We start from the raw sequence: 23,136 nt of genomic DNA, 5'->3' as shown, positions 1-23,136 counted from the left end.
CTCAGATAGCCCGCTTGTTAACAAAGATGTTAAGTCCGAGACCACTACAGGACTGTACCTGGGATGGCCTTCTCACAGCTTGGGCAGCAGAGAGGTTCCGTCAGGAAAGTCAGAGTTGAGATCTGGGACACGAGTTGGGGTAAAGAGGGCCAGGCTGAGGACAAGGGGTACTCAGGCAGAGGGGTCTGCAGGGGCCAAAGCATGCCACTTGGGGTGGGGCACAAGGCAAGGGTGGCCATGCTGGGGGAGACTCAAGGGCCAGCATGTTTTGGGAACTACAAGTTTTCCCCAAGGTTGAAGCCCCACTCTCACCACGAAATCTGGATCTTTCCAAAGGCCCCCCAGACTCAGGTCCTGCACTCCGCGGCTCACCTGGATGTGCCCTGGACCTCAGCAGCGTTCAGTCCATCCTCTTTGGTTCAAATGTCATTCCTCGATCCAAGTAGGGAGTGAGGAGTCTCCCTGCCCCCGTGTCCTGTGCCAGCAGCGCAGGCAACCACCGTGAGTGTGGGCCAGGCCCTTCAGTACCTTGTCTCCGTTATCCTCACCACAGCCTGGGAGAGGTGGTCCCCAATTTAGGCTTGAAGAAGCTGATGTTTCGAGTAATGACAGGTCTCCCAAGGTCATAGAGGTAGAGAGGGGCAAAGCCAGGGTTTGAAACCGGGGCTGTGGCACGGGGCACTTAACACCACTGCCAGGCCGCTTCCCCCGCCCAGCGCGGGAGGTAAACACCAGAACTCGGAACAGTATGACTGACGAGCTGCGAGCAGAGCGCAGGAGACGGCGGCGTAGGTAGGCATCACCAGCAGGAACGGCAGCTGCTTTTGTGCCCTCGCTCAGCGACTGCTCCCTGCCTGCTTGTGGTCCGCGGGTGACCATGCGGCGTGCTGGCGATACCACAGCAAACATGAAAGTTCCACCCTCTTAGGGTATCGTACACCATTAAATAAGTGAGACATGGAGTTTGTCAGATTGGGGTGCCTGCCGGGGAGGAAGATCCCCGGGGGCTGGGCACTGGCTGTGGGTGGAGCGGCTCCCTGGCCAGCCGGGTGCCCCGGGGCAGTGGAGTCGGTCCTCAGGGCTGCCGCAGCAAAGCACCACAGATGGTGTTTGTGGGGTTTGGCGTGTCACCCAATTGACACTTGTTCTCATGGTCCCGGAGGCCGTAGGTCCGAGATCAAGGTGTGGCCAGGTTGGTTCCTTCTGAGGCCGTGAGGGAGAATCTGTCCCGGGCTCTCCCCTGGCTTGGGGGTCTCTAGCCATGTCTGGCGTTCCTGGGCTCCCAGGAGCCTCACCCGGACGTCTCCATTGACCTCCACATGGCGTTCTCCCTGTGGGCGTCTCTGGCCACTGTCCCCCGTTTTTCTGAGGACACAGTTACTGGATTTGCAGCCAACCCTGTGCCAGTGTGACTTCATCATGAATGACCTCCGTGACCGTCCTCTTTCCCAGTGAGGTCACATTCTGCAGCGCTGGGGACTGGGATTGCAACATATGCCTATGACGGGGGACGCAGTTCAGCCCTAGGAAGGTTTCTGGACAACGTGACAGGAAAAGACCTGCTTGCAGCAAAGCAGCCCGTGATGCCAAGAGCTTAGGAAAGAGGTTGTGGATCTGGTGTTGTGATGCCTACCGGGTGCCAGGTGCTCTGGTGCAGTCTCCTTGGCTGCTGCTCTGACTTTGAACTTGATAGTGGTTGAAGGGAAGGAAAGCTGCAGTGGTCCTCACGGGCTTTGAGGATCCCCTTGTTGGAAGGCGTCGAAGCGCATTTGGCCGTAACCGGCATCTTCGCTCCGGTGCTTTATCAGCGACGGTCACAGTCTGTATCAGCCTCAGCGGCGCTTCGCCAGTGCCGGGCTCTCGGTCTGGGGATGCTCTTTCCCACCATGTCCTTCACTGAAAGCCGAGGGCGGACCCCAGCTGCAGCCCCATCCAGACAAATCTGCAGAGGAGCAGACAGGACAGTTCTGAGAGGCACTGCCTGTGGGCCCCGCCCAGGCAGGCCTTCCCCCTTCAGCCTTCCTGCCCGAAACAACGCCCCTGCCTGGGGCCATTGGTGAAATGGGGCAGCCGGCTGGCGAGGTCCCAGCAGGGTGGGTTCAGCAGGCTGCTTGACGCAGACCCGCCATGTTGAGGAGTGTGACCAAGCCCCAGCAGACTGGCCAGCCACCGCCTCAGTGGAGAAGGGTGCCGGGGAAGTCCCTGCACGCCAGGGTGGCCTGGATCTCAGGAGACAGTGCCATGTATGCCCCAGGCCTTGGGTCCATTACCGAGTGCCCACAGTGTTCCTCCGCTGTAAGTCTAACCATGGTGCATCGGGCCTGGACCCAGCACGGGGGAGTTGGCGGGGAAAGTGCGGCTTGGGCAACACTACTGCTTGGGGGCCGCCTGCCCCTGATGGGACCTGGTGTCCCGGGGTGTCCTTCCAGTCAGGGCCACTTCTCTTCCACTGTCGTCTGATGTCCAGGCCCTGCCGGGGGAAGCCGGGCTCTGACCGCACAGTTTCTCTTTCCTTCTGCATTGCCCACTGGACTGCTTCCTGCTCTGCCTGCAAGCGTTGCGCCTGTGGTCCCCTGTTAGGGCACGGTGTGCGTTCGGAGTCAGCAAGCGCAGGAATGAAGGGGGACTTGTGTGCTTTCCGCGAGGAGCCACACTCGGCCCCTCCTGGCAGGCCTGAGCGTTGGGGGGCGAGGACACCTGTTGTCTGTGGCCTCGTGCTGCCCGGTGACGCCCAAGAGGTTGTGTCTTCTCCTGGGTTATGGTTTCAGGCTCCTTGTCTGCTCAGCTCCGTGACCCTCACGCGGGATTTGGCACAGGTCCGAGTCCCCCACCCTTCCGGAGCACCCTTCCCTGCCGCCGCCTCGTCTCCCAGCCTCCTGACTCGGTTCTGACGCCACTGGGTGCGACCGAGTCCTTTCCCTTCAGGCCTCCCGTTTGCAGAGGGGGCCTGTCGCAGTTGCTCCTTCCCCCGTGGCCTCAGTCCCATCTCTCCTCCTGGCCAGCACAGCCGTGGCCCTGACCCCGAGCTGGGGAAGCATGAAGGCCGGCCGCGGACGCCTCCCCGCTCCAGGGCGCACACGTGCCGTTTTATGGACGCTGCTGTGGAAGTTTCTTGCAGGCTTTTTTCAGTTTTACAAAAACGAAGGCCCAAAAAGCGTGGAGTCCTTTCATATCAAGCACTCAAGTGTTGGACTGCGGGTTCCCCCAGCAGCCCTGGGTCCCCTCTGGGCTCCACTGGCAAGTTTGCCTCAGGGTGGTGAGCGGCACCCTCCGGGCGGCGCCCAGCACCAGAGCCGCTGCCCTCCGGGCCCCTCACAGGCAGCACTGGGTCCCGCGTCCAGCCTGCGCGCTGCCGGAGGGGGAGGCCGCGGTGCGAGGAGAGAGAGCGGGGGTTGAGCCGTCCCCTGTCTGCCGCCAGCTGCGGGCCCTCAGTCCCTTGGCTTTGAGAACTTGGACTATGTCTGCCTCACCGTGGGGTGTAAAGTCCAGGCTAGGCGCTGTCCGGCTCGCCGCTCGGCCCAGGTGAGCTGCTCGCGTGCGCCGCCGCAGGCGACGAGTGTCGGCATGGTTTCTCACGGGACAGGTGGCTCTTTGCTGCCTGAAAAGTTAACCCCCTCCCTTGATGCTTTGGCCACATGCCTGCCCTAACCCCAGAAAGTGGTTTTGTTTTCAAGGTGTCGTACGCTCGCCCGAGCTCAGAGGTCATCAAAGACGCCAACCTGTACATCAGTGGGCTCCCGCGGACCATGACCCAGAAGGACGTGGAGGACATGTTCTCTCGGTTCGGGCGAATCATCAACTCCCGAGTCCTTGTGGATCAGACCACAGGTACAGTGGGCGGCCCGGATGCAGGCTGAGGTTTTCCTGCAGCGGGGGCGAGAGTTTCCCAGAGGACAGGTCTGAGTTTCAGCGGCAGAATAGTTATTCCCCCAGGGAGGACAGACTCCAAACGAGAAGACCTTGGCTTTTGTTTTACGAGGCTGGGAAGGTAAAAACGGTAGCAGAGCCGCCCCCGAGTCCGGCCGGCATGTTATGGTGAAAACACCAAGAGATCCCGGCGCCTTCCCTCAAGCATCCAGATGTCCTGGCCTGGCTCGTGAGTGGGTGAGAAAGGCCACCGGTCAGCCGTTCGCCGCTGCTCTCGCAGGTGCGCGGTGTGCGTGCGGGACAGTCTTTCCGCATGATGCAGACTCCCCGCCTCTCACTGGGTCAAAGCCGCAGGGTGGCTGTTTCTGAGGAGCCGGTCTCCAGTCTCCTCGGTCTGGATGCCCCTGCCCCTCGGGTGGCACATTCAAAGCTCAGATTGCTTAAGGCAGTAAATTCCCCTCCCTGGCCATCCTGGCCCTTTCACCAGCCCCTCGTAGGTCGTCTCAGTCCAGGAGCTGAGCAGCTCGGGCTCTGGACTTCACAAGAGGCAGTGAGACACAGTTGCGCTGAGGAACCCCCGCGCCCAGGAGCAGCCCTGTGCGGGAGGCTGGTGCCGGCCCTGACCATGCGGCCTAGAGACGAGGGTCGGGATGTCAGTTGCCGGCCCTGGGCCTGGCTCTGCATGGGGAGCAGCGAGCTTGGGCCACACCTGCTTTAGGACTCCTCGGTTCTATTCCCACCATGAGTGGGAACCTGCTGACACACTGGCAAGGAAGACTTCTGCTCGTGGAGCCCCACGAAGCCATTGGCAATACTCTGCGCTTGGTTTTCATGTTCTTCCAAAGCAGTGTGTTCGCCACCCCCTTGGCTGTGGTGTTACAGCAAACCCTGGGTAGTTTGGTCACAGGAAGTCCTCTAACTCCGAGGGGGCCTTCCTGTCCCATGGCCGGCGGGCATGGAGGTGCACACACTTACCTGCATCTCCCTGAGCTATGTGCTTTGGGGTGGGCGGCCTGGCCACCTGCCCTCCCTCCCCCACCCCCTCTCTGGAAGCTCAGCTCTGCATATGCTGGCCCTGCTGTCTGGGCCGAGACCTGGCCTAGACAGGAGTGGCCAGCGCGAGTCCCCAAGGCCTGGAGGGGGAGGAGGGCCTTCTGGAGTGTGGCCTGCAGATGCAGCTCGCCGGTGTTTCCCAGGAGCTCTGAGCAGGCCCATGCCTGCTGCAGACACCTGCTCTGACGCCAGGCTCTGCTAGAGGGACCAGGATCACATCACGCCTCTGTTCTGCACCTTCGCCCTGGGGTGGGGGTGGGTTGGGGTCGGGTAGGGATCCCATCTACTCAGTATCAACCCCCTTGATTGCACCAGGATGGTTTCCTGTGGTCCCTGAAGCTCCCCTAACTAACCTTCAAGCGGCAGTTGAGAGAGATACGCCAGTCGGCTGGCGGGTGCTTGTGTGTATCCCCAGCCCCACCTGTGTGGGCCGCCCGGGGACCTGGATGGCATGACCGTGCTACATTCTGCTCCCGTGGCCGTCCTCCTCCTCCTGCTGCATGTCCTGCTGTGCCTCTGCTCATCTCCATGCAGCCCAGCATGGCTGGAGTAGAGCCGGCTCTCCCCAAGAGCACCCCCGCCCCGGCCACTAGCTTTCCCAGGGGCTCCCACCACCCCGAGAGAGGTCACTTCTGCAGACCATTGCCCATAGCCCTCTGTGGGGCCTCTGGTCTCCCATCCCTCTGTAAGGCTGCTGTCGCAGGTTGGGGGTGGTGCCCCAGGATCAGAGGGCTCCCGGCTTGGCCGTGAGCTCAGTGTGGCATCCATGGGAGCTTCACGCTCCCACAGGCATCCCCGGGGAGCAGAGAACAGCATGGCTGGGTGGCTTGTGTGTCCAGTGTGCCTCCTTGCAATGTCCCTGTAGCGTGGACGGCAGGGGGCAGCTCTCTTAAACTTCTTCATTGACAGAACTTCATTTTTAAATCTCTTTTGCCTTCTTACCCAGTTTAATTGTGAACTTAATAGTTTACTCATCTGGAAATCATGCCTTTCGGTGATCTCTGCCCTTGATTCTGAAAACAAAAGGGAAAAAAACCACAGGGCCGGCTTCGAAAGGTGTTCATTCCTCAGATCGTTCAGTGGGTTGGTTAGTTAGGTGTATGTTTCATCAGTTCGCCGACTTTCTCTTCCTTGGGTTGTCTTCATTTCACCTGGGTGGTTCCCATTTGAAAGTCATTTTACAAAACCGAGCAGCAACACCATACCCACACACACACTTGCTCTCTGCTTAACGGCAGAGTCCCTCAACAGGGTCCCTCTCCATAGAACAGAGCCAGGAACAGGAGCCCTGAGGGCGGCTTTCTGCAGGAGCCAGCCAGGACGGCTACTGTTCGTGCTGTTCAAGAGTAAATGCAAACCATGTATGTTGAGTGTGTGGTTTTAGGTGTTCCTTCTGAACTGAAATTGGAAAACAAGCTCAGTGTCTAGAATTTTCTTGGTACACGTGTGAATTGCTGGGTTTGTTCTCACTAATTCAGTGCCTCTGGCTGTGTGAATTTTTTGTTTGTTTGTTTTTAAAGATTTTATTTATTTGGCAGACAGAGATCACAAGCAGGCAGAGAGACAAGCAGAGAGGGGGGCGGAGGCAGGCTCCCCGCTGAGCAGAGATCCCAATGCGGGGCTCGATCCCAGGACCCTGGGATCATCTGGGATCATGACCCGAGCCGAAGGTTGAGGCTTTAACCCACTGAGTTACCCAGGCACCCCTGGCTGTGTGAATTTTAAATTTATATTTCAACAATCATGGAGCCAAGGTGGAGGCAATCGGGAGTCCACTAAGAGCAGCCGTGTGCCCCTCCCCCGCAGGGTGCTGTGCTGGGGGGTGCCAGGAGGGGGGGTTTCCCAGTTGGGAGAGCTGGGGTTTGTGCTATTGGACTCCCCACGGAGAGTCTGCGGTGTGTTAAGCTGTAAACAAGGAAGCCGTGGCCTGAGGGTCCCTGGCTGCTGTCTGGCTGCTGAGATGGGGCCCACGATGGTGCATCTGAGTCCGGCTAAGGCATGGAGTTCTAAGCCCAGAGTGGGTGACTGTGCCTCACAGTGCACTTGTCACTTCAGCATCCCACCTGGCATGTCTGAGTCTCTCTGTGCCCCTCTGTGGCCTTTGGGCCAGCAGGGGAGGCCCACAGCCTGTGCCTGTTGTGCGGCAGTTGGTGGGGCTCTGTGGGAAGTGGGAGCTGCCTGGGGGACACCTGGTGTGCTCACTTAGCTGGTGGCCCAAGGCCCTGGGCTGTCCTGCTTTAATAATTGCCATTCACTGTGTGCTGAAGGCATTTTTCTGGAGAAGAAAATGCGACTTCAGACAGGCTATGACTGGCAGTCGAGACAAGGGTGTCTGGGATAGGGCGTCTCCCACAGTCCCCCCCACCACCACCCCAGAATGTATCCATGACTCCCGCCGTGACGTCATACTCAGACTGGCCTTTGGCTGTCCTGTCTCCACTGCACTTGGACCTTCACACTTGACCCCCTTTTTTTCTCCCCAGAGAAGGAGCCGGTCCTCTTCCACGGCTCCGCCTTCCCTCGCCCCAGCCCCACCCCGTTCGTCAAGTTCTGCAGGGGACGGTTCTCACGCCTCCCGGATCAGGGTAGAGTGTGGCCGAGCCCCTTCTGCCCAGTTTGCGAGGTTTCATGCATGTGCCACAGCAGCCACTGCCTTCATAATCGGGTCTCGGAGCTCAGGCAGCCTGGTTCCGGTCCACATTCTCACTCTGTAGAGAGATTAGGTTACAGCAGGGACCCCGGGCCGACTTCAGGAGGCTCAGTCTAGGTAGCAAGAGACAGTGCCTTCCCCACGCAGCTGGAGGCCGGGGACCGGGGGTCCCGGGCCTTGCCACGCAGGAGCAGAACGGGTGTGGAGTGGGACCTTAGAATGGAACATCCAAAAGGTGAGTGAGCCGAGGGCAGGCGGAAAGGGCTGTTCGCTAGGACTCCGTGCCCTCTGGGGATGACGGAAAAGGCCGAGCCGCCAGGGACTCTGTCGGGCCAGCTGGGAAGGCGACAGCCTGCAAAGGCCCGGCAGGACCACAGGACCGGCCATCACTCCTTGTTCACAGCGGCTGCTCCCGGGCCCTGCCGGCCGGAGCACAGGGAGAGTCCCTCAGACCCGACCCCGTGGCCCGCCTGCCCGCTCCTTGGCCTGGCCGTGCGCTGCCGGCGGGCACCGGGTGCTGACGGGGCGATGGCAGGCGGCGTCCCTTCTGCCATGGCTTGTTCTGGAAAAGAGGTTTGAGTGAGAGAGCCGTGAGCAGGAGACCGTTCGGCAGAGACCGTAGCTGCTGCTGCAACTCAGAAGGAAGTCCGAAACCTTCATCTTTTCTCAGTCTATGTTTTTTAAAAGTTCATTCATTCATTTCCCTATATAGGTTTAACTTTTGTTTGCCTCATGAAGATAGCGTCCGGTTTGAAGCACAGCAGCCTGACTGACTTGTTGTTTTTTTTGTTTTTTTTTGTTTTTTTTTTCAGTTTGAAAAAAATCATTGCCTTTCCCCTCCTAACTCCGTTTCTGTTGGTTTGTTGAAAAGGTTTGTCCAGAGGGGTTGCGTTTATCCGGTTTGACAAACGGTCGGAGGCAGAAGAGGCAATTACCAGTTTCAATGGTCATAAACCCCCAGGTTCCTCCGAGCCCATCACAGTGAAGTTCGCAGCCAACCCCAACCAGAACAAAAACGTGGCGCTGCTCTCCCAGCTGTACCACTCGCCCGCCAGGCGCTTCGGAGGCCCCGTGCACCACCAGGCGCAGAGATTCAGGTGGGTCGGGAGGCGGCGCTCTCACGGGGGCAGCTCAGCCCCCCCGCGGCCCGCGGGGCCTGTGAGGCTGGTCGGAGCCCGGGCCTGTCCCCACGCCCCCGCCCCCACCGCAAGGTGTCTGTGCAGAAGGTTTCCATCCGAGTCTCCTGGGTTCCTTCTCCAGCCAGCCCGGGGAGCAGGGAGTGCAGAGCACCCCCAGGTATGGGGTCTGGTGCCCCGAGTGGGGCCGGGAGTGTACAAGTGGGAACACGCAGCCCCAGGTGTGCAGAGGTGAAAGCTGCCCTGCTCCCTGTCCTGCGGGGAGCCCTCGCTCATCCACCTCCCCAGGGCTTCGCTGGGGAGAAGCCCCGTCCCAGAGGCGAATGGTTTTCCGACATCCCTTCATCTTCCCAGATTGAAAGTGACCGGTCGCCAGGATCTAGTAGGACAGAGACAGTGAGAGTCAGCAGCTTGGGCTTGCAAGTCGGGTGTGTTTGCTTCTTAAGGAGCGGCAGTCCCGACGGCCGGGCCCCTTGGTTTTGTTTTTGTCAAAACCTAAAGCAGCAGCGTGAGGGTTTATCTCGGGCAGGTTAGGGACCTTTTTCTGTGACTTTGCAGGTTTCCCATCTTTGTGTTAATCGGTGAGGTTGGGTACAACCTTGCTCGTCGGCACAGAGGCCATTTGGGGAGGCACTGATTTTGACACCTAGTAGTGCAGGGTTCTCGGCTCAGCTCAGGTTCCAGAGTGGGCCTTTCATCGCTGGCTTTTCTAGTTCAAGTCAAAAGCAGGGGAAGTGTCTTGGGGCGGAAGTGAGCTCCATCCATTTTTGAAGGTCAGGAACACAGTCCAGTCAGGAGGGATACGTGGACAGCCACGTGTAGTGGGTTCCGGCTCCCGGGGCAGCCGGGGATGGGTGCAGGAGGGGGAGGGGCTCTGGTCGCAGGAACGAGCAACAGCAAAGGAAGGGGGCCAGAGCAGCCGAAACTGCTGGCCAGGTAGGATGGGGATCCCTACAACCAGAGAGGTTCACGGCGAGAAGAGCCAGAGGGCAGTGAGGGTGGCCGGGGAGGCAGGAGGGAACACATGCCACCGGAAGACAGACTCAGCAAGTAAGAGGAAGAGAGGCCAGCGGAGCAGAGAGTTCACAGCCAGTTCTCACAGCAGGAAAAGCCCCCAAATGAAAGAAGGTTCAGCTCTCCTTTGTATCGTCAGAGAAAAGAATGGAAAGGTGGGTTTCCTGGTGGCCAGGATGAAAGAAACCAGCTCCGGTGACCAGAGAAGAACCAATTAATGCTGAGTAGGACTGAGAACCTATGAAATAAGACCTCAGGTTACTTTCAGTACGACAGGTACATGAGGTTCGGTTAACCGGCCTAACTCGGGCCCATATTTGATTTCCCACAGAACCAGGGGTTGGGGGGGAAATGAGGGTCCATCAAAAGTTTAAACGTCTTTCCAGTTTTCACTGAAAACCGCCGTGGCTTACTATCCCACAGATAACAAGGGTGCTTTTTCCTACCCCTGCTTCAGTGACATTGGAATCACTGTTCAGGCAGAGTCAAGTCCATTAACAAGCCACCTGAGTCATTTTAACCAACTCAGACATCCCGGTGTGAGGTGTTCACAAGTACTTTTGCAGATTCAGAGGCAGGCCAGTCCTGTATCTTGATTCTTCCAAACCCGCATCGGGAAGAATCTCTAGATAAGCAGGCCCTTCCCGGGGAGCCCATCACTCCGGTCTCGTGTCTGTCAAAAGATTGGTCTGTTGAGTGGTCCTTGAAAGCTCCTGCTCCCCCTGGGCCAGCACCACCGCTCAAAGCCCGATTCTGTCTCAGAGCAGGTCGTACCTTCCTGCACAGCGTGGCCCCGCAGATGCTTTGTCACACTTGGGTTTTCTTAAACTGACCCAGAATCCATTTTTCTGAAACCTTCAGAGGCCGTGTGGCTTCGGCGACAATTTTATCATCTCCTTTATCCTGTTGCAGTGGCTACGTGCTTGTAGAACGCTTATCGTGTATGCACTTGAAAGCATTGCTTTGGAAAGGGTCCCACGGTGTTGGTCCAGCTGGGCAGACTTGTAGTTCACGGCCATCACTTGGGCTCCTGGCCCTCCTGGGATGCTGTGAACCCGCAGCGGAAGGTGGCCTGGAGCCATGGGAAGGAATTCCCTGTGCCCTGCGTTGGCCCTTCACAGGGTTGGCACCCCGCTGACAGGCCGGTCAAGATGAGGGCAGGGTACCGAATTTAGGTGGTGGGGGGGAGGAAGAAAAAAATCCCTGCTCCCTCCGGCCAGACATACACATATACAGAGGCATAGGTTGTAAAGAGTGAGTTCTCCTCTCGGGAGATCTGCGGGTATGACAGCACCTAGGAGGATGTGGAGAAGCTTCCATCCTTTAAAATAAGGGAAGGCCGGGAATGACTAAACAGGACCTACCCACCCCCCAATCCCCCCGCCCCAGCGATGGAAGGGCTGAAGGGAGCGGCTGGTCACTGACAGGCTGTCACTCCAAGGGGAGCAGGTTGAGTCTCTGACCCTCTGCAGGTGACAAGTGTCTCTCCTTGGGGCCAGCTCTCTGCAGAGCAGGGAGCAGCGCCCCCCGATACTGACTTCCCGTTCGTGACCCATGGGGGTGTGCCCGCCTTGCCCGCCGTGCCCCTGCCCCTGCGTCGCACACCAGCCCGCGTGACCTTGACCTGCATGCTGTGCTCTCTGTTTGCTAGGTTCTCCCCTATGGGTGTAGATCACATGAGTGGGCTTTCTGGTGTCAATGTCCCGGGCAACGCGTCTTCGGGCTGGTGCATCTTCATCTACAACCTCGGGCAGGACGCCGATGAGGGGATCCTCTGGCAGATGTTTGGCCCCTTTGGGGCAGTCACCAATGTGAAAGTGATTCGCGACTTCAACACCAACAAGTGCAAAGGCTTTGGCTTTGTGACCATGACAAACTATGAAGAAGCCGCCATGGCCATAGCGAGTCTGAACGGCTACCGCCTGGGGGACAAAATCTTACAGGTTTCCTTCAAAACCAACAAGTCCCACAAATAACTCGCTCATGCTTTTTTTTTTTGTACGGAATAGATAATTCAGAGTGAAGAAGTTGAAACTTTTTTGTTAGTGTACAACTCATTTTGCGCCAATTTTCACAAGTGTTTGTCTTAGTCTAAATGAGAAGTGAAAAGGTTTTTATACTCCGGGATGCAACCGACATGTTCAAATGTTTGAAATCCCACAATGTTAGACCAATTTAAGTTTCTTAAGTTATTTCCTTTAAAATATATATTAAACAGAAATCTAAGTAGACTGCATTGACTAACCAGTCCCTCGGGACGGTGGTGACCCTGAAGCATGCTTTAACTTCTAAGACTGTCTAACACTCGTTTCATTCGGTGTCTCCACAAACTGGATATAAAAAAAAAAAAAAAAAAGAAAAAAAAGAAAAAAAAAAGACATGACCTTTTAGTTTTAGTTTTCCAACTAAAGACGTTAGACAGATGCTGAGTGTGCGTTTTCTCAACCGCTTCAACATTTTAAGCGATTTCTGCTTTGGTTGACAGGAAATTGCTTTCCCCAGCAGGTGCCATTGCCACCTCCTGCTCACTCAGCCCCGGGGCTCTGCAGCGGGCAGTCCACGGGGGCTGCCACCGGGGAGGGGGTGGGCCACACGCCGGGCCTCGCCGGGCCCTCCAGAGAAGGACGTGCACGGGTTTCGTAAGCCCTGGCGCCAGTGGGAACGGACCAAAGAGTTTCAGGGAAACTCCAGTATATTCCAGAGTCAGACCTAACTCCAGGCGCGCCTGAAGATGGGCTGCTCCTCTGACATCCCGGATTTCTGTGCACACATTGCATGCGCGGTGCCCCGCACACCGGGCACTGGTGTTCCCGGTCATTTCTCCACTTTCCAAGAGCAGTTCACACAGCTCGAATGCCTAAGATCGCTCTATACTTTAAGAACACAGAAACATTTGAGCATTGTATTTCTCGCATCCCTTCTCGTGAGCGCTAGACTTGTTTCTATTTTAGTCGGATTTTGTTTTGAAACTTTGCTTTCGTATGAACACTCAGCAGAAAAGTACTTACTTCTTGCCAGTTATCTATTAACAAAAAAAAAAAAAAAAAAAAAAAAAAAAAAACCTTTGATTTGTAGTTTTAAAGATTAACCCTCCCAAGTTCTCTCCATAACTGCCTTGACATTTTGGGTTGTTCTGTTCTGTTAATTTTCTTTTGCTTTTTTGTGTTTTTTGTTTGTTTTTACTTTTGCATTTAAGACCATTAAATTTGATTTTGTTTTGCTCGAATTTTGTTTTGTTTTTTATTTTACCTTTTCTTTCTTTTTGGCTAGGTAAGGTCCAGACGGCCAGCATTCAGGGAGGATTTGTAAAAGATCTTAAGAAACAAAGACTTGCCTCGAGACAAAGCATTTACAGGTCTGTGACGTAGGTGTGTGCGGTCACAGACGCCGTTTTTTAAAACGGGGGTGCCAGTACGGAGAGTCAGAGAGAGAGCCTGAGAAGTAGCAAGGCCGGACCTCTAGGCAACTCCTCAGGAGTGTGATGTGACTAATATCTAGTGTTTAGAGAGAATCGAAAACAGGAGAACTTAGTACCAGCAGTTTTTAGCCTTGACATAAGACTAAAACACATAACAGTAGGCAGTTTTAGTTGATCAATATCATGCAATTGTGGTATTATTTATCTCTATTTATCTACCTACCTACCTATTTATTTATTTATTTAAGTGGGAAAAATAAACAAGAAAAGGGCACAGCCTTCTCCAGAGCAGGTCAGTGTTCTGAGAAGCCCCCGGACCATTTGAGGCTGCCTATCCCAGCCCCGTATCCCTCAGACTTCGCCGAGGGGCTGCCAACTGCTTGCATTATCCTCCCCGACTTGAGATGTTGTGCTGTGTTCCCACAGAAGGGGCCAAGTTCATACCTGGAGGCCTTCTCATGAGTTGGCCATGTGCCATGGAGGACCCCCCCCACCCCCGCCTCCAGCGGAAGTTTCCAGATACTGAGTCAAAGCCAGCTTACGTGCCTCCTCCTGGAACCCAGAGCCAAGGCCCGTTTGCCTGCTTTTGACACAGAAGAGGGTGCCCCCTGCTCTGTCCGCCCCAGAGCCCTCCTCACCGCAGACCAGGATGTTTTCCTGGAATAATATGCCTTTCAGCTTGTGCTCGCTTGGGCCAGCGTCTTCTCAGTGAAGATGAGATTCCCAGTTCTGAAAGCGACCCTTAGGTCTCTTCCTTGACACACATTCCCGCCCGCCCGCCCTCACTAGTGTCCCGTGTCTTCCTCGGATTCTGTTGGAAGCCTAAGCCGTGAAACGACCGTGGGCTCCGAGCCAGCGCCGCCGCCCCTCCCTCCCCTGTTGATTACTCTGATGCTCGCGTTGAGGAGGAGAAGAGCCTTTGAGAGTTGCCTGAGCTTTCTGAGTTCAGTCAAATCCTCGTTTCACGCGGGCTCCGCTCGGAAGAGCCTTCTGGCTAAAACGCCCGCGCGCTTCTGTGGGAGTGCGCGTCTGCAGGTGTGTAGAAGGCGCTCCCTCTTGCCGTGCTACTTAACCCTGAAAAGCAACCGTCGCTCCCGGTGATGTATCAGGTGCTGGCCCTGGGTCCAAAAGGTTCATTTTCTCTTCTCCAGGCTTCTTTGCAAAAAGGAAGATCCCATTTTTTAAAAGTCACGATCCAAAAGAAAACTGTTTTTTAAAAAAGTTTTTTACATAGGTCAATCATATTTGTATTTCGCAAAATGAGTGCTCTCCTTTTATTTGGGAATTTTGATGAAAAAAAAAAAGAATTAAAGAGTAGATAATGTTAATTTATCGAGAGTTTGGTTTGGTACATAAATACCAAAGAGGCTTTGACTGAATTTTCTTTTGGCGTAACTTCCCCTGATAGTCGTTTGCTAAGAAGCTCTAAATTTCTGAACCTGGTTCCGGTTGAATTATTAGTCACTTTCTACGCCTTGGCTCTGCCCTTCTTTAGTTTTTCATGGTAATACGCCAAGCTGTGGTTTTCTGCGCTAGCTGTGCCTCTAGTCGCACGTCCTGTGACTGGGACACCCCCCACCCCCCACCCCCGCCACCATCTTGCCGGAATAGCTGCGAGACGGGCTTTCTTAGCCTGTAGGCAGATGGTGCTGGGCAGGCTCTGCCTTCTTTGTTCCCTGAAGGTGAATCCTTCCCTTGCCAAGGGCAGCTGCCTTAACCTGTGAGAGTCTGCGCTTGGTGTTCATGCCGGAAACCCAGTGTCCAGGGCCGGACCCAAGCTGCTGTAGGGAGCTGGTGCTTTCTGAGCCGGCAGCTGGGGACCTGGGATGGGGGGGGCGGGGGGGGCGGCTGTGGCCCCTGCTGGGTCAGACCAGGGGATGAATCTGTAGACGGTTACTGGCAATAACTCGTCCTGGTTTGCCTCCAAACTGGGGCCGTTGACCAACCCCACGTCCACTGTCAGCCTTGAAAATCAAAGTTAACATCGCCCAGCTGTTCCATTTCACATCCGATTCAGCCTGGTTTTATTTCTCTGTGCTTTCTGCAGCCTTCCTGGGTTGGATGGAGAGTAAGAATAAGCTGCCAAAGGTCTCTGTCCCCCAGCCACCGCCCCCCCCCGAGCCCTCCCCCTGAAATCTCTGCCACCTTCCCAGGACCTCTGGCACCTCTGGGACCTGAGGCAGCTCCTCAGGAAGCACCTCCTGCTGTCCATCAGATTCCCAGGCCTGGCCCCCGGCCCATGTCGCCGGTGCTTTCTGTTGGCGGCACTGACGATTGGCCCGATTGGCCCGCGCTGACCGTAGCAGTAGAACCCGAACCCCAGACCTCCGGCAGGGTGCACGCTTCCAAACCTTTTGATTTGCCTCTGACTTCTAATGATTGTATCGTATATTTTCCCACAGCCTTTTGGTGACCTAGTTTCCACTTTTCTGCTTGGTCATTAAAAAAAAAACAAAAAATTATTTGTACGCCACCGCGGGGACCTAAGTTAGGCTAACCGACGGCTCGAGCAGCGGCTCTGAGAGGGTTCTGTGGCACTCCACCGGGAGAGAAGCCTTGTCCGTGGGTTGGGGCCACCTCGTGACCATGTACTGTTCCGTTTCCAGTGACTTGCTCTGGGGGGGGGCGGGCGCTCGACCAGCTGGTTCCCGTGTTGTACAGTAGATGGGTAGTTTTGTATATTAGTGTGTTTTAAGTTATTGATTTGTTTTATATAAAATAATTTATTTTTCAGGTACCATTTTTCATTTTAACTTTGTTTTTACATGGGTTTGTTTTCAATAAAGTCTGACACTGCTGTCCAAAAGTCAACAATAAAATGAATCCCATCGTGTTCTTTTGAGGATGCTTATGTAACTAGCTCTTTTTTATTATTTTCAGGGAAAAAAAAAAAAAAAAGCCCTTCTCAGTTTTCCGTCTCCCCATTTGCCTTTTGATCCTTGTGAATAAATGTTCTTTAGTGTCTTAGGAGGAAAAGAGCAAACCTAGATTTTGATAATCCAGAAGATTTCAGATTAATAAAGAAGCTTTGAAAGAAGACCATTTTTCAAAATTTTAGTGAAGTGTGAATATTTTTTGTCAATGGCTTTCTCAAAGAGAATGAAACTTTTGCACCATTTTCAGAGTTTTTATAGAGATGCCAAATTGATATATTTACATGTAATGGAAACATGAAAAAGTTTTATTAAACAATTGTTCATAGCTGTGTAGACATTTTAATTCAGTTTCCAAAGCTCTCAAAGCGTATTTTTGGAGTACGGAGTGATATCGGTTCGGGGTGTTACTTATGGTTCCAAATGACTCAATTGTCCAAATACTTAGATCTTTCCACAGGGATCAGGTTTGTGTTAAATGCTGTATGTTAACTCTGACTGGAATTGTGTGATATTTTGGTAATAAATGAAGTGGGCTCATCGAGATGTGGTGGTGTAGGGCTGATGGTGTGTGATTATAAGCAGCCCCGCTGAGCACAGCGCCGCCCAGGGCCGCAGGTGACTCCCTCCTGGCTAGGTGAGCGACAGCTGCCTTCTGCCCGGCTGTCCCCTGTGTGCCCTGCCACAGAGTGCACTGGGACAGCCCAGTCCCGGGGTGTAGAGGGGAAGACCCCCTCCCACCCCCGCCCACTGCCCCTGCCCAGATGTGCCCCTCATCTGGACGTCCACACAAGCCAGCCCCCTCCTCTGGGAGACCCAGAGGCCTCTCTTCTCCAGAGATTCTCTGAGAGGTTTGTGGGCTTCCTGCGTTGCCCCTGGGTTTTGCCTCTCCATCTGCTCCCCACACCAGAGCCCCGGGGCCGTGGCCATACTGAGTATCTTCTGATGCTAACCTCCTTTCGTGATGAGAGAGTGAGTTCTCACGTGGAGGCACAACAGAGCACAGGGGTCCGTAACACCCACCCATCTCCCTCGTTTCCAGATGTGGCTAAACGGTCCCATGGGTTCCCTGTAGAGAGGATCAGTCTGGTGCCACCTGGGGAAGCAGGTTGGCATTCCAGCAAGAAGGGGCTCTGAGGGTGTCCCTCGGGTCCTCGGACCCAGGGCCAGCTTGGGGCCTCCAGCCGGGGCTCCTGGGGCCCCGGGACCCCTGGGCAGCCTCTCAGGTGCTGGTAGTCCTAGGCATCAAGGAGAAAAAGGATCTGGGTGTCAGTCCTTCTCCGTGTGTTAGACAGCAGGGCTTCCTGGACCAGAGCATGGTCCATCTCCTCCAGGAGCCTCGTTTAGAAGCAGACTTGGTGTTGGCAGGTCCGGGGTGAACCAGAGTCTGCATGTCTAACCAGCACCCCTGGTGAGGCCAGAAGTGTGCTTCAACGAAGCCTACCAGCCCCGCATCTCCACCTGATGGCTGCCAGTTCCCCCTCACCCCAGAATGTGGAGGCCCGAGAGACAGCCCCGTGTGCAAGGTGGTTGGGGGCCGGGAGCTCTCTTCACCAGATGGTCTCCTGAGCTGCTTCCGTGTTTCCATTCAAGGTTACGCTTTCGAGGACCTGCCTCCCTTTATCTCTGAATTTTGTTTTTTTGTTTAACCTCAGTAACATCTTAGCCCGGTTTGAAAGGATTTCCAGGAGAGAAGGGAAAAAATCACAGGCACCATTGTCCTCTGGGAAACTGGTTTGTGTTTAATAATAAGATCCAAGTCGTGACATGAGAGTGCGGGCCGTGGGGGCACCGTGAACTGACCCCTTATCCTCTGGGGCTCAAGAAAGATGCTGGTGGCCGAGGGCTTAGAGCCTCTGACCCCTGGCAGAGCCCTGGGCTTTCCACCCGCCAGCTCCTCCACGTGCTGGGGCCTGGCAGTGGTCGGAAAGGACCAGCCTGAAGACCCCCAGCCCGTGCGGGCGAGCCGAGAGCCAGGCGGGTGCGGCCGCGTGTGGCGGCACAGAGAAGAGTGGGCGGTGGCTGGAAGACGGTGACAGGCAGGCGTGGCTGCTGTTGGCGACCAGTCGTGCCGTTTGCTTTGCCGAGTGCTTGGCAGCCCTTGACGGGCTCATCCCTGTGAGGGAGAGGTTCGTGCGAGCGCTGCGCGGGTGCCCATTTTACAGATGGTGCAAATGAAGCTCGGCCGGTCGGAGAGGAGACGGCATTCGGTGCTTTGCTTTTTGTTTTTTGGGTTTTTTTCCTTTTTAACCAGTCTGGTGTAGAGCATTCCAGGTTTCACTTGCTTCTTAGTTTTGTGAGTGTCACAGACGCGATCAGATACAGTCTGTGCCGGGCCAGGAGCTCCAGGGCCACCAGGGGCCGCACAGGAAAGATCCTGGAGTCCAGGGCGGGAGGACGTGCGGCCTCCGGGAAAGCCAGTTCTCTACAAGTGGATGCAAGCGTTCTTCGTCCTCGTAAATAAAATTGCCACGTCCCAGGGAAACCTCCGTGTGGGTCGTCACCAGATGCGGACGGCGTGACGGGGACAATCTGAGTGGACACACGGAACTCGTGGCAACTGGCAACTTCCCACAGGGGCCCCTCCGATGGCCGGGCTGCCGAACCCGGGGCCACAGGACTCCCGAGGAGGGTCACACGTGCTTGAACTGGAGGCTCAGGGGCACCCGCTCCGAGGCAGGTGGAGGTGAGCGCGCTGCCTTTCCCCAGGGTGGGGCCAGCGTGGCGCGTGTGTCTCCGCAGGTTCACAGGTCTCCCCGGCAAGCTGGCCGGAGGCAGGCGGCGGAGGCCTCCATGGCTGAGGCCACCCCCGAGGTGAAGGGGGACTGGTACCTCCGTCCCTCCGCTGCCTTCTCGCCACCAGTGTTGGGCCAGGACGAGGCAGGTCCACTGCGAGTCCCCACAGGGCATCCGCGGTGTGTGAGCTCACGGGGGACAGGAAAACAGCCCGCAGCACAGCGGTTCCAGGTGAAAAATGGAAGTGACCAAGTATAGGGACTCTTGGCAAGGGATGTGTGCAAGGCGGAGGTGTCAGAGTCCCGCACGGACCGCTGACGGCCGAGGGGGCCGTCCCGAGAGACCTGGTTGGTGGTGGAAGACGCCCGCCGTGGAGGCGTCTGGGGCCTGGACCCACAGAGGCACAGAAGCACGAGCCTTAAATGTGCTTCGGCAAAAGGCGTCCAGATTTATTATGATCTTTTCTGATCATTTTTAAAACATCTTAAAACATTCCACTCATCTGTTTTTGTGACCCAAGGAAAAAGATGTGTTTGGTAAGTTATTTTTAAACCTTTCAGCCACGTGAAGATGCCGTCTTAAGTGTTTGAATTTAAAGAGGTTGTGTGTCAAGCACCCCGTGTTCTTCCCTCTCTTTCCCCCTTGTTCGGGTCCTTTTAATCCCCCCCTGCCCGACGCAGGTTATATCCCTGAAAAGGCCAGGAATCAGACTGGAAGGTGTGGCAGCTTGTCGGTGAGGACGGGGTCGGCAGGGGACAGAGGGAAGGAGGAGTCGGGGCCCTCCCAGCCACCCCTGGCGACATCCTGCAGGCTGGCGTGAGTCTTAGAGGCAGGGGGACATTCCTGGGCTTGTAGACATGTCACGCAGTCACACGGCCGTCTCCTGTCTCTGCGTGTCCGTCTGTCCAAACTGCCCCTTTCTATGACCTCAGTCCATTGGGTCAGGGCCCACCCTACTGATCAGCTTTCAACTTACCACCTCCTTGAAGACCCCGTCTCCAGATAAGGTCACATGCGGAGGTCCTCCTGGTTAGGACGCCAACACGTCTTTTTCAGGCGACACAATTCAGCCCATACCTGGCCTTCTCCAAGGTTTGCCAGCAGGTCTTCTCCGAGCTCCCCCAAAGCAGTGTGGTGGGGGTCCACTGCATGCCCCACACTGAGCTCCCCTCCGTGTGTTTTGGGAAGGAGACTGAGCGTGCTTCCTGCTGCCTGGAAGGGTTCCTCCTGCTGGATTCCACGTGACAGTGGCTGGCAGGACAGGCTACACGATTTGTGAGGCACAGTGCAGAATGAAAACGGGCTTTGTTCAGAAATTTCAGACAAGGGGTGCCTGGCTGGCTCAGTCGGTGGAGCATACGACTCTTGATCTCAGGGTCGTGAGTTCCGGCCCCATGTTCTTAAAAAAGAAGAAAATATTTCAGATAAAATGTGGTCCATACGTTGGAATATATGCAGCCTTATAAAGGGAGGACATCCTGACCCTTGCCATGGTGTGGAGGGACCCCGAGGACACAGGGCTCAGCGAGAGCAGCCAGACCCAGAAGGACCCATCCCGCAGGACCCCGCTCCCAGGAGGGCCCCAGGAGAGACCCGTCCACACAGACAGGAGAGGAGAGGGTGGGAGCTGGGGCTGGGTCAGGGGCTGGGGAGTCCGTGCTTCGTGGGGACGGAGTCTCTGTTTGGGGAGATGGAAGGTTCTGGAAACAGAAGGTGGGGATGACGGCAGGACAGTGTGAGTGTGCCTCATGTCACTGAGCTGGACGCTTAATGGTTACGATGGCAAATCTCATGTCATACGAATTTTACCACGATTAAAAATAAAGTCTAAGGGGCGCCTGGGTGGCTCAGTGGGTTAAGCTGCTGCCTTCGGCTCAGGTCATGATCTCAGGGTCCTGGGATCGAGCCACACATCGGGCTCCCTGCTCAGCGGGGAGCCTGCTTCCTCCTCTCTCTCTGCCTGCCTCTGCCTGTTTGTCATCTCTCTCTGTCAAATAAATAAATAAAATCTAAAAAAATAAAAAATAAAAAAAATAAAGTTTAAAAGATGTACTGAGAATGTTAAAATGGCCACAGCAGAGCGCGACACGGAGCACGGGGCCGCGTGGGTCTGCAGAGGGTCACTCAGCCCCCCAAAGCCGCCCACCTGGCTGCGGCTCGCGCCACCTGCTGCATGAGCCTGCAGGCCTCCAGGTGCGGCCGAGACTCCCTTGCCCTTGGTGCCCAGGTCGGCGGGGGAGGTACCCGCTCCCCTTGCTGGTGCTGACCGCAGCCCAACACACCCAGTCCCGGCCAGTCCCCGTGAGAATCCACACTGGGGTTGCTGGCGGAGAGTACTCAGCGCCAAAAGAAGCAAGGTGGGCAGTGACGGGGTGGCAGGGGCCTGGGTGTTTGTCTGGGGCACGGCCCCTCCTGGGCTCCCGGCCCACCCCGAGGGCTTCTGCCTCCGCAGGCAGCCTGAGGTCGGGGAGCCCGGCAGCCCTGGCCCCGAGCCCCTGGGGGCGGGAAGCCCACAGAGGACAGCAGCCTGCTGTCCCCTGCCGCCGGCCGCCGGTGCACTGTCCTCCGCACGTGCTCGCCCCGCCTTCCCTCTGTCACTGCCCACGTCCCTCCCCACCCACACTCCCCACTGGTTCCTGGCCCCGCCGCCAGCCTGGGCCGCCGAGTCCCCTACGGCCTCCGTCACTGGTTCCTGGCCCCGCCAGCCTGGGCCGCCGAGTCCCCTACGGCCTCCGTCCTTCCAGCCGTTCTGGCACTCCGTCCGCACATAATCACGGGGTCAAACACTCGAGAGCGCGTGGTCCGTGGGTGAGCAAATCGTGGTCCATCCGTACAGCCGCGTAGGACTCAGCCGTAAGAAGGAGCAAAGCTCTGACAGGCTACCGTGTGGACGAACCTAGAAAACGTGCTGAGCAAGGGAAGCCAAGACACAAAAGGTCCCATATTGGGGCGCCCGCGTGGCTCAGTCGGTTCGGCGTCTGCCTTTGACTCAGGTCATGACCCTGGGGTCCTGGGATTAAGCCCCGCATCTGGCTTCCTGCATGGTGGGGAGTCCGCTTGTCCCTCTCCCGGCACCCCCAACTTGTGTTTTCTCTCTCTCCCTCTCAAATAAATAAAATCTTACCCCCCCCCCGAAAAAAGGTCACATATTGTCTGATTTCATTGCTAAGAAATGTCTAGAACAGGTAAATCCGTAGAAAGTAAATCAGTCACTGCCTGGGGCTCAGGGAGGAGGGCTGGGAGCAGCTGCTTCGTGGGGACAGGGGTTCCCTTTCAGGGTGATGGAAATGTTCTAGAACTACAGACTGTGACGTTTGCACAACTTCTATGCGCTAAATGCTGCGGAATTGCTCACTTTAAGAGGGCGAATTTTCTGTTACATGGGTTTCACCTCAGTCAAAAGACAAAAATCATCTTCGGTGTTCCAACTGCCAAGAATCCGATGCCAGTGAGTGCGACCAGCTGACTCACCCACGGGGGCTCGGCCCTGGCGGTGCCAACCTGGAAGGCTCCGAATGGGTCTGTTCCCACAGGAACAGGGAGTCGGGAGAGCTAGGTATCTGTTGGCAAGGGGGGCTTGAATAACAGAAGTGTATCGTGTCACAGGCCAGGAGGCCAGAAGTCAGAGATGCGGCTGAGGGCAGGCTGGTTTCTTCTGGGGGGGCAGGGGGAGCCCATTCCAGCCCTTCTCTGGCGTCAGGGGCCTGCTGGCCATCTCTGGCGTCCCCTGGCTTCTGGGAGCCTCACCACCATCTCTGCCTCCGTCTTCACACGGGTGTCCCTGTGTGCGTGCCTGTGTCCAAATGTCGCTTTTATAGCAACGCAGTCCTGTCGGATTTGGGGCCCCCCGCCTCCAGGATGACATCATCATCTTCACTAACCATCCCTGCAGTGAACCTGTCTCCCAATCAGGTCCCATCCGGAAGTGTCCTGAGGGTCAGGACTGCAACATACGAATTTGTGGGGAACAGCCTATTGCTTCACAACAGATTGGAAATTATAAAGATTTATTTATTTTAGAGAGAGAGAGAGAGAGAGAGAACATGAGTGGGAGGAGCAGAGGCAGCGGGAGAGAGAATCCCAAGCCGGCTCTGCCCTGAGCACAGAGCCCGATGCGGGGCTCGATCTCACGACCATGAGATCACCACCCGAGCCGGAACCAGGAGTTGGGCGCTCAACTGACGGCACCACCCAGGTGCCCCCGGACTGGAAGTTTTAAGCCAAAGTCAAAACCGGAGCCTTCACTGCAGCTCGTTAGGGACCGTAGGCTGCCTGGGGAAAACGCCCTCCACTAGACAACCACGCGCGTGAGCCCTCCCAGGCCAGGCTGAGAGGCCAAGTCTGGATGCGGGTCGAGGAACTGGGGAGGTTTTGTGGAACCAGGAGGGG

The 23,136-nt window shown here is 56.2% G+C and overlaps 1 protein-coding gene across 1 annotated transcript in view; it reads left to right on the top strand.

Moving 5' to 3' along the window:
* ELAVL1 (ELAV like RNA binding protein 1) overlaps positions 1 to 12,946 on the top strand; it is a 36,413-nt gene extending 23,467 nt beyond the window's left edge. The window contains exons 4-6 of the mRNA XM_045085058.1: positions 3,675 to 3,828; positions 8,442 to 8,667; positions 11,372 to 12,946. Of these exons, the coding sequence (XP_044940993.1) occupies positions 3,675 to 3,828; positions 8,442 to 8,667; positions 11,372 to 11,696 (705 nt within the window). The 3' untranslated portion in view covers positions 11,697 to 12,946. The remainder of the gene's footprint in view (positions 1 to 3,674; positions 3,829 to 8,441; positions 8,668 to 11,371) is intronic.
* Positions 12,947 to 23,136: the final 10,190 nt, after the last annotated feature.

This window comes from Mustela putorius, unplaced genomic scaffold (assembly GCF_011764305.1).
Source record: "Mustela putorius furo isolate JIRA1106 unplaced genomic scaffold, ASM1176430v1.1 tig00000095_pilon_pilon_pilon, whole genome shotgun sequence".
Lineage (NCBI taxonomy): Eukaryota > Metazoa > Chordata > Mammalia > Carnivora > Mustelidae > Mustela > Mustela putorius.
This window is presented reverse-complemented; position numbering and strand designations above follow the sequence as displayed.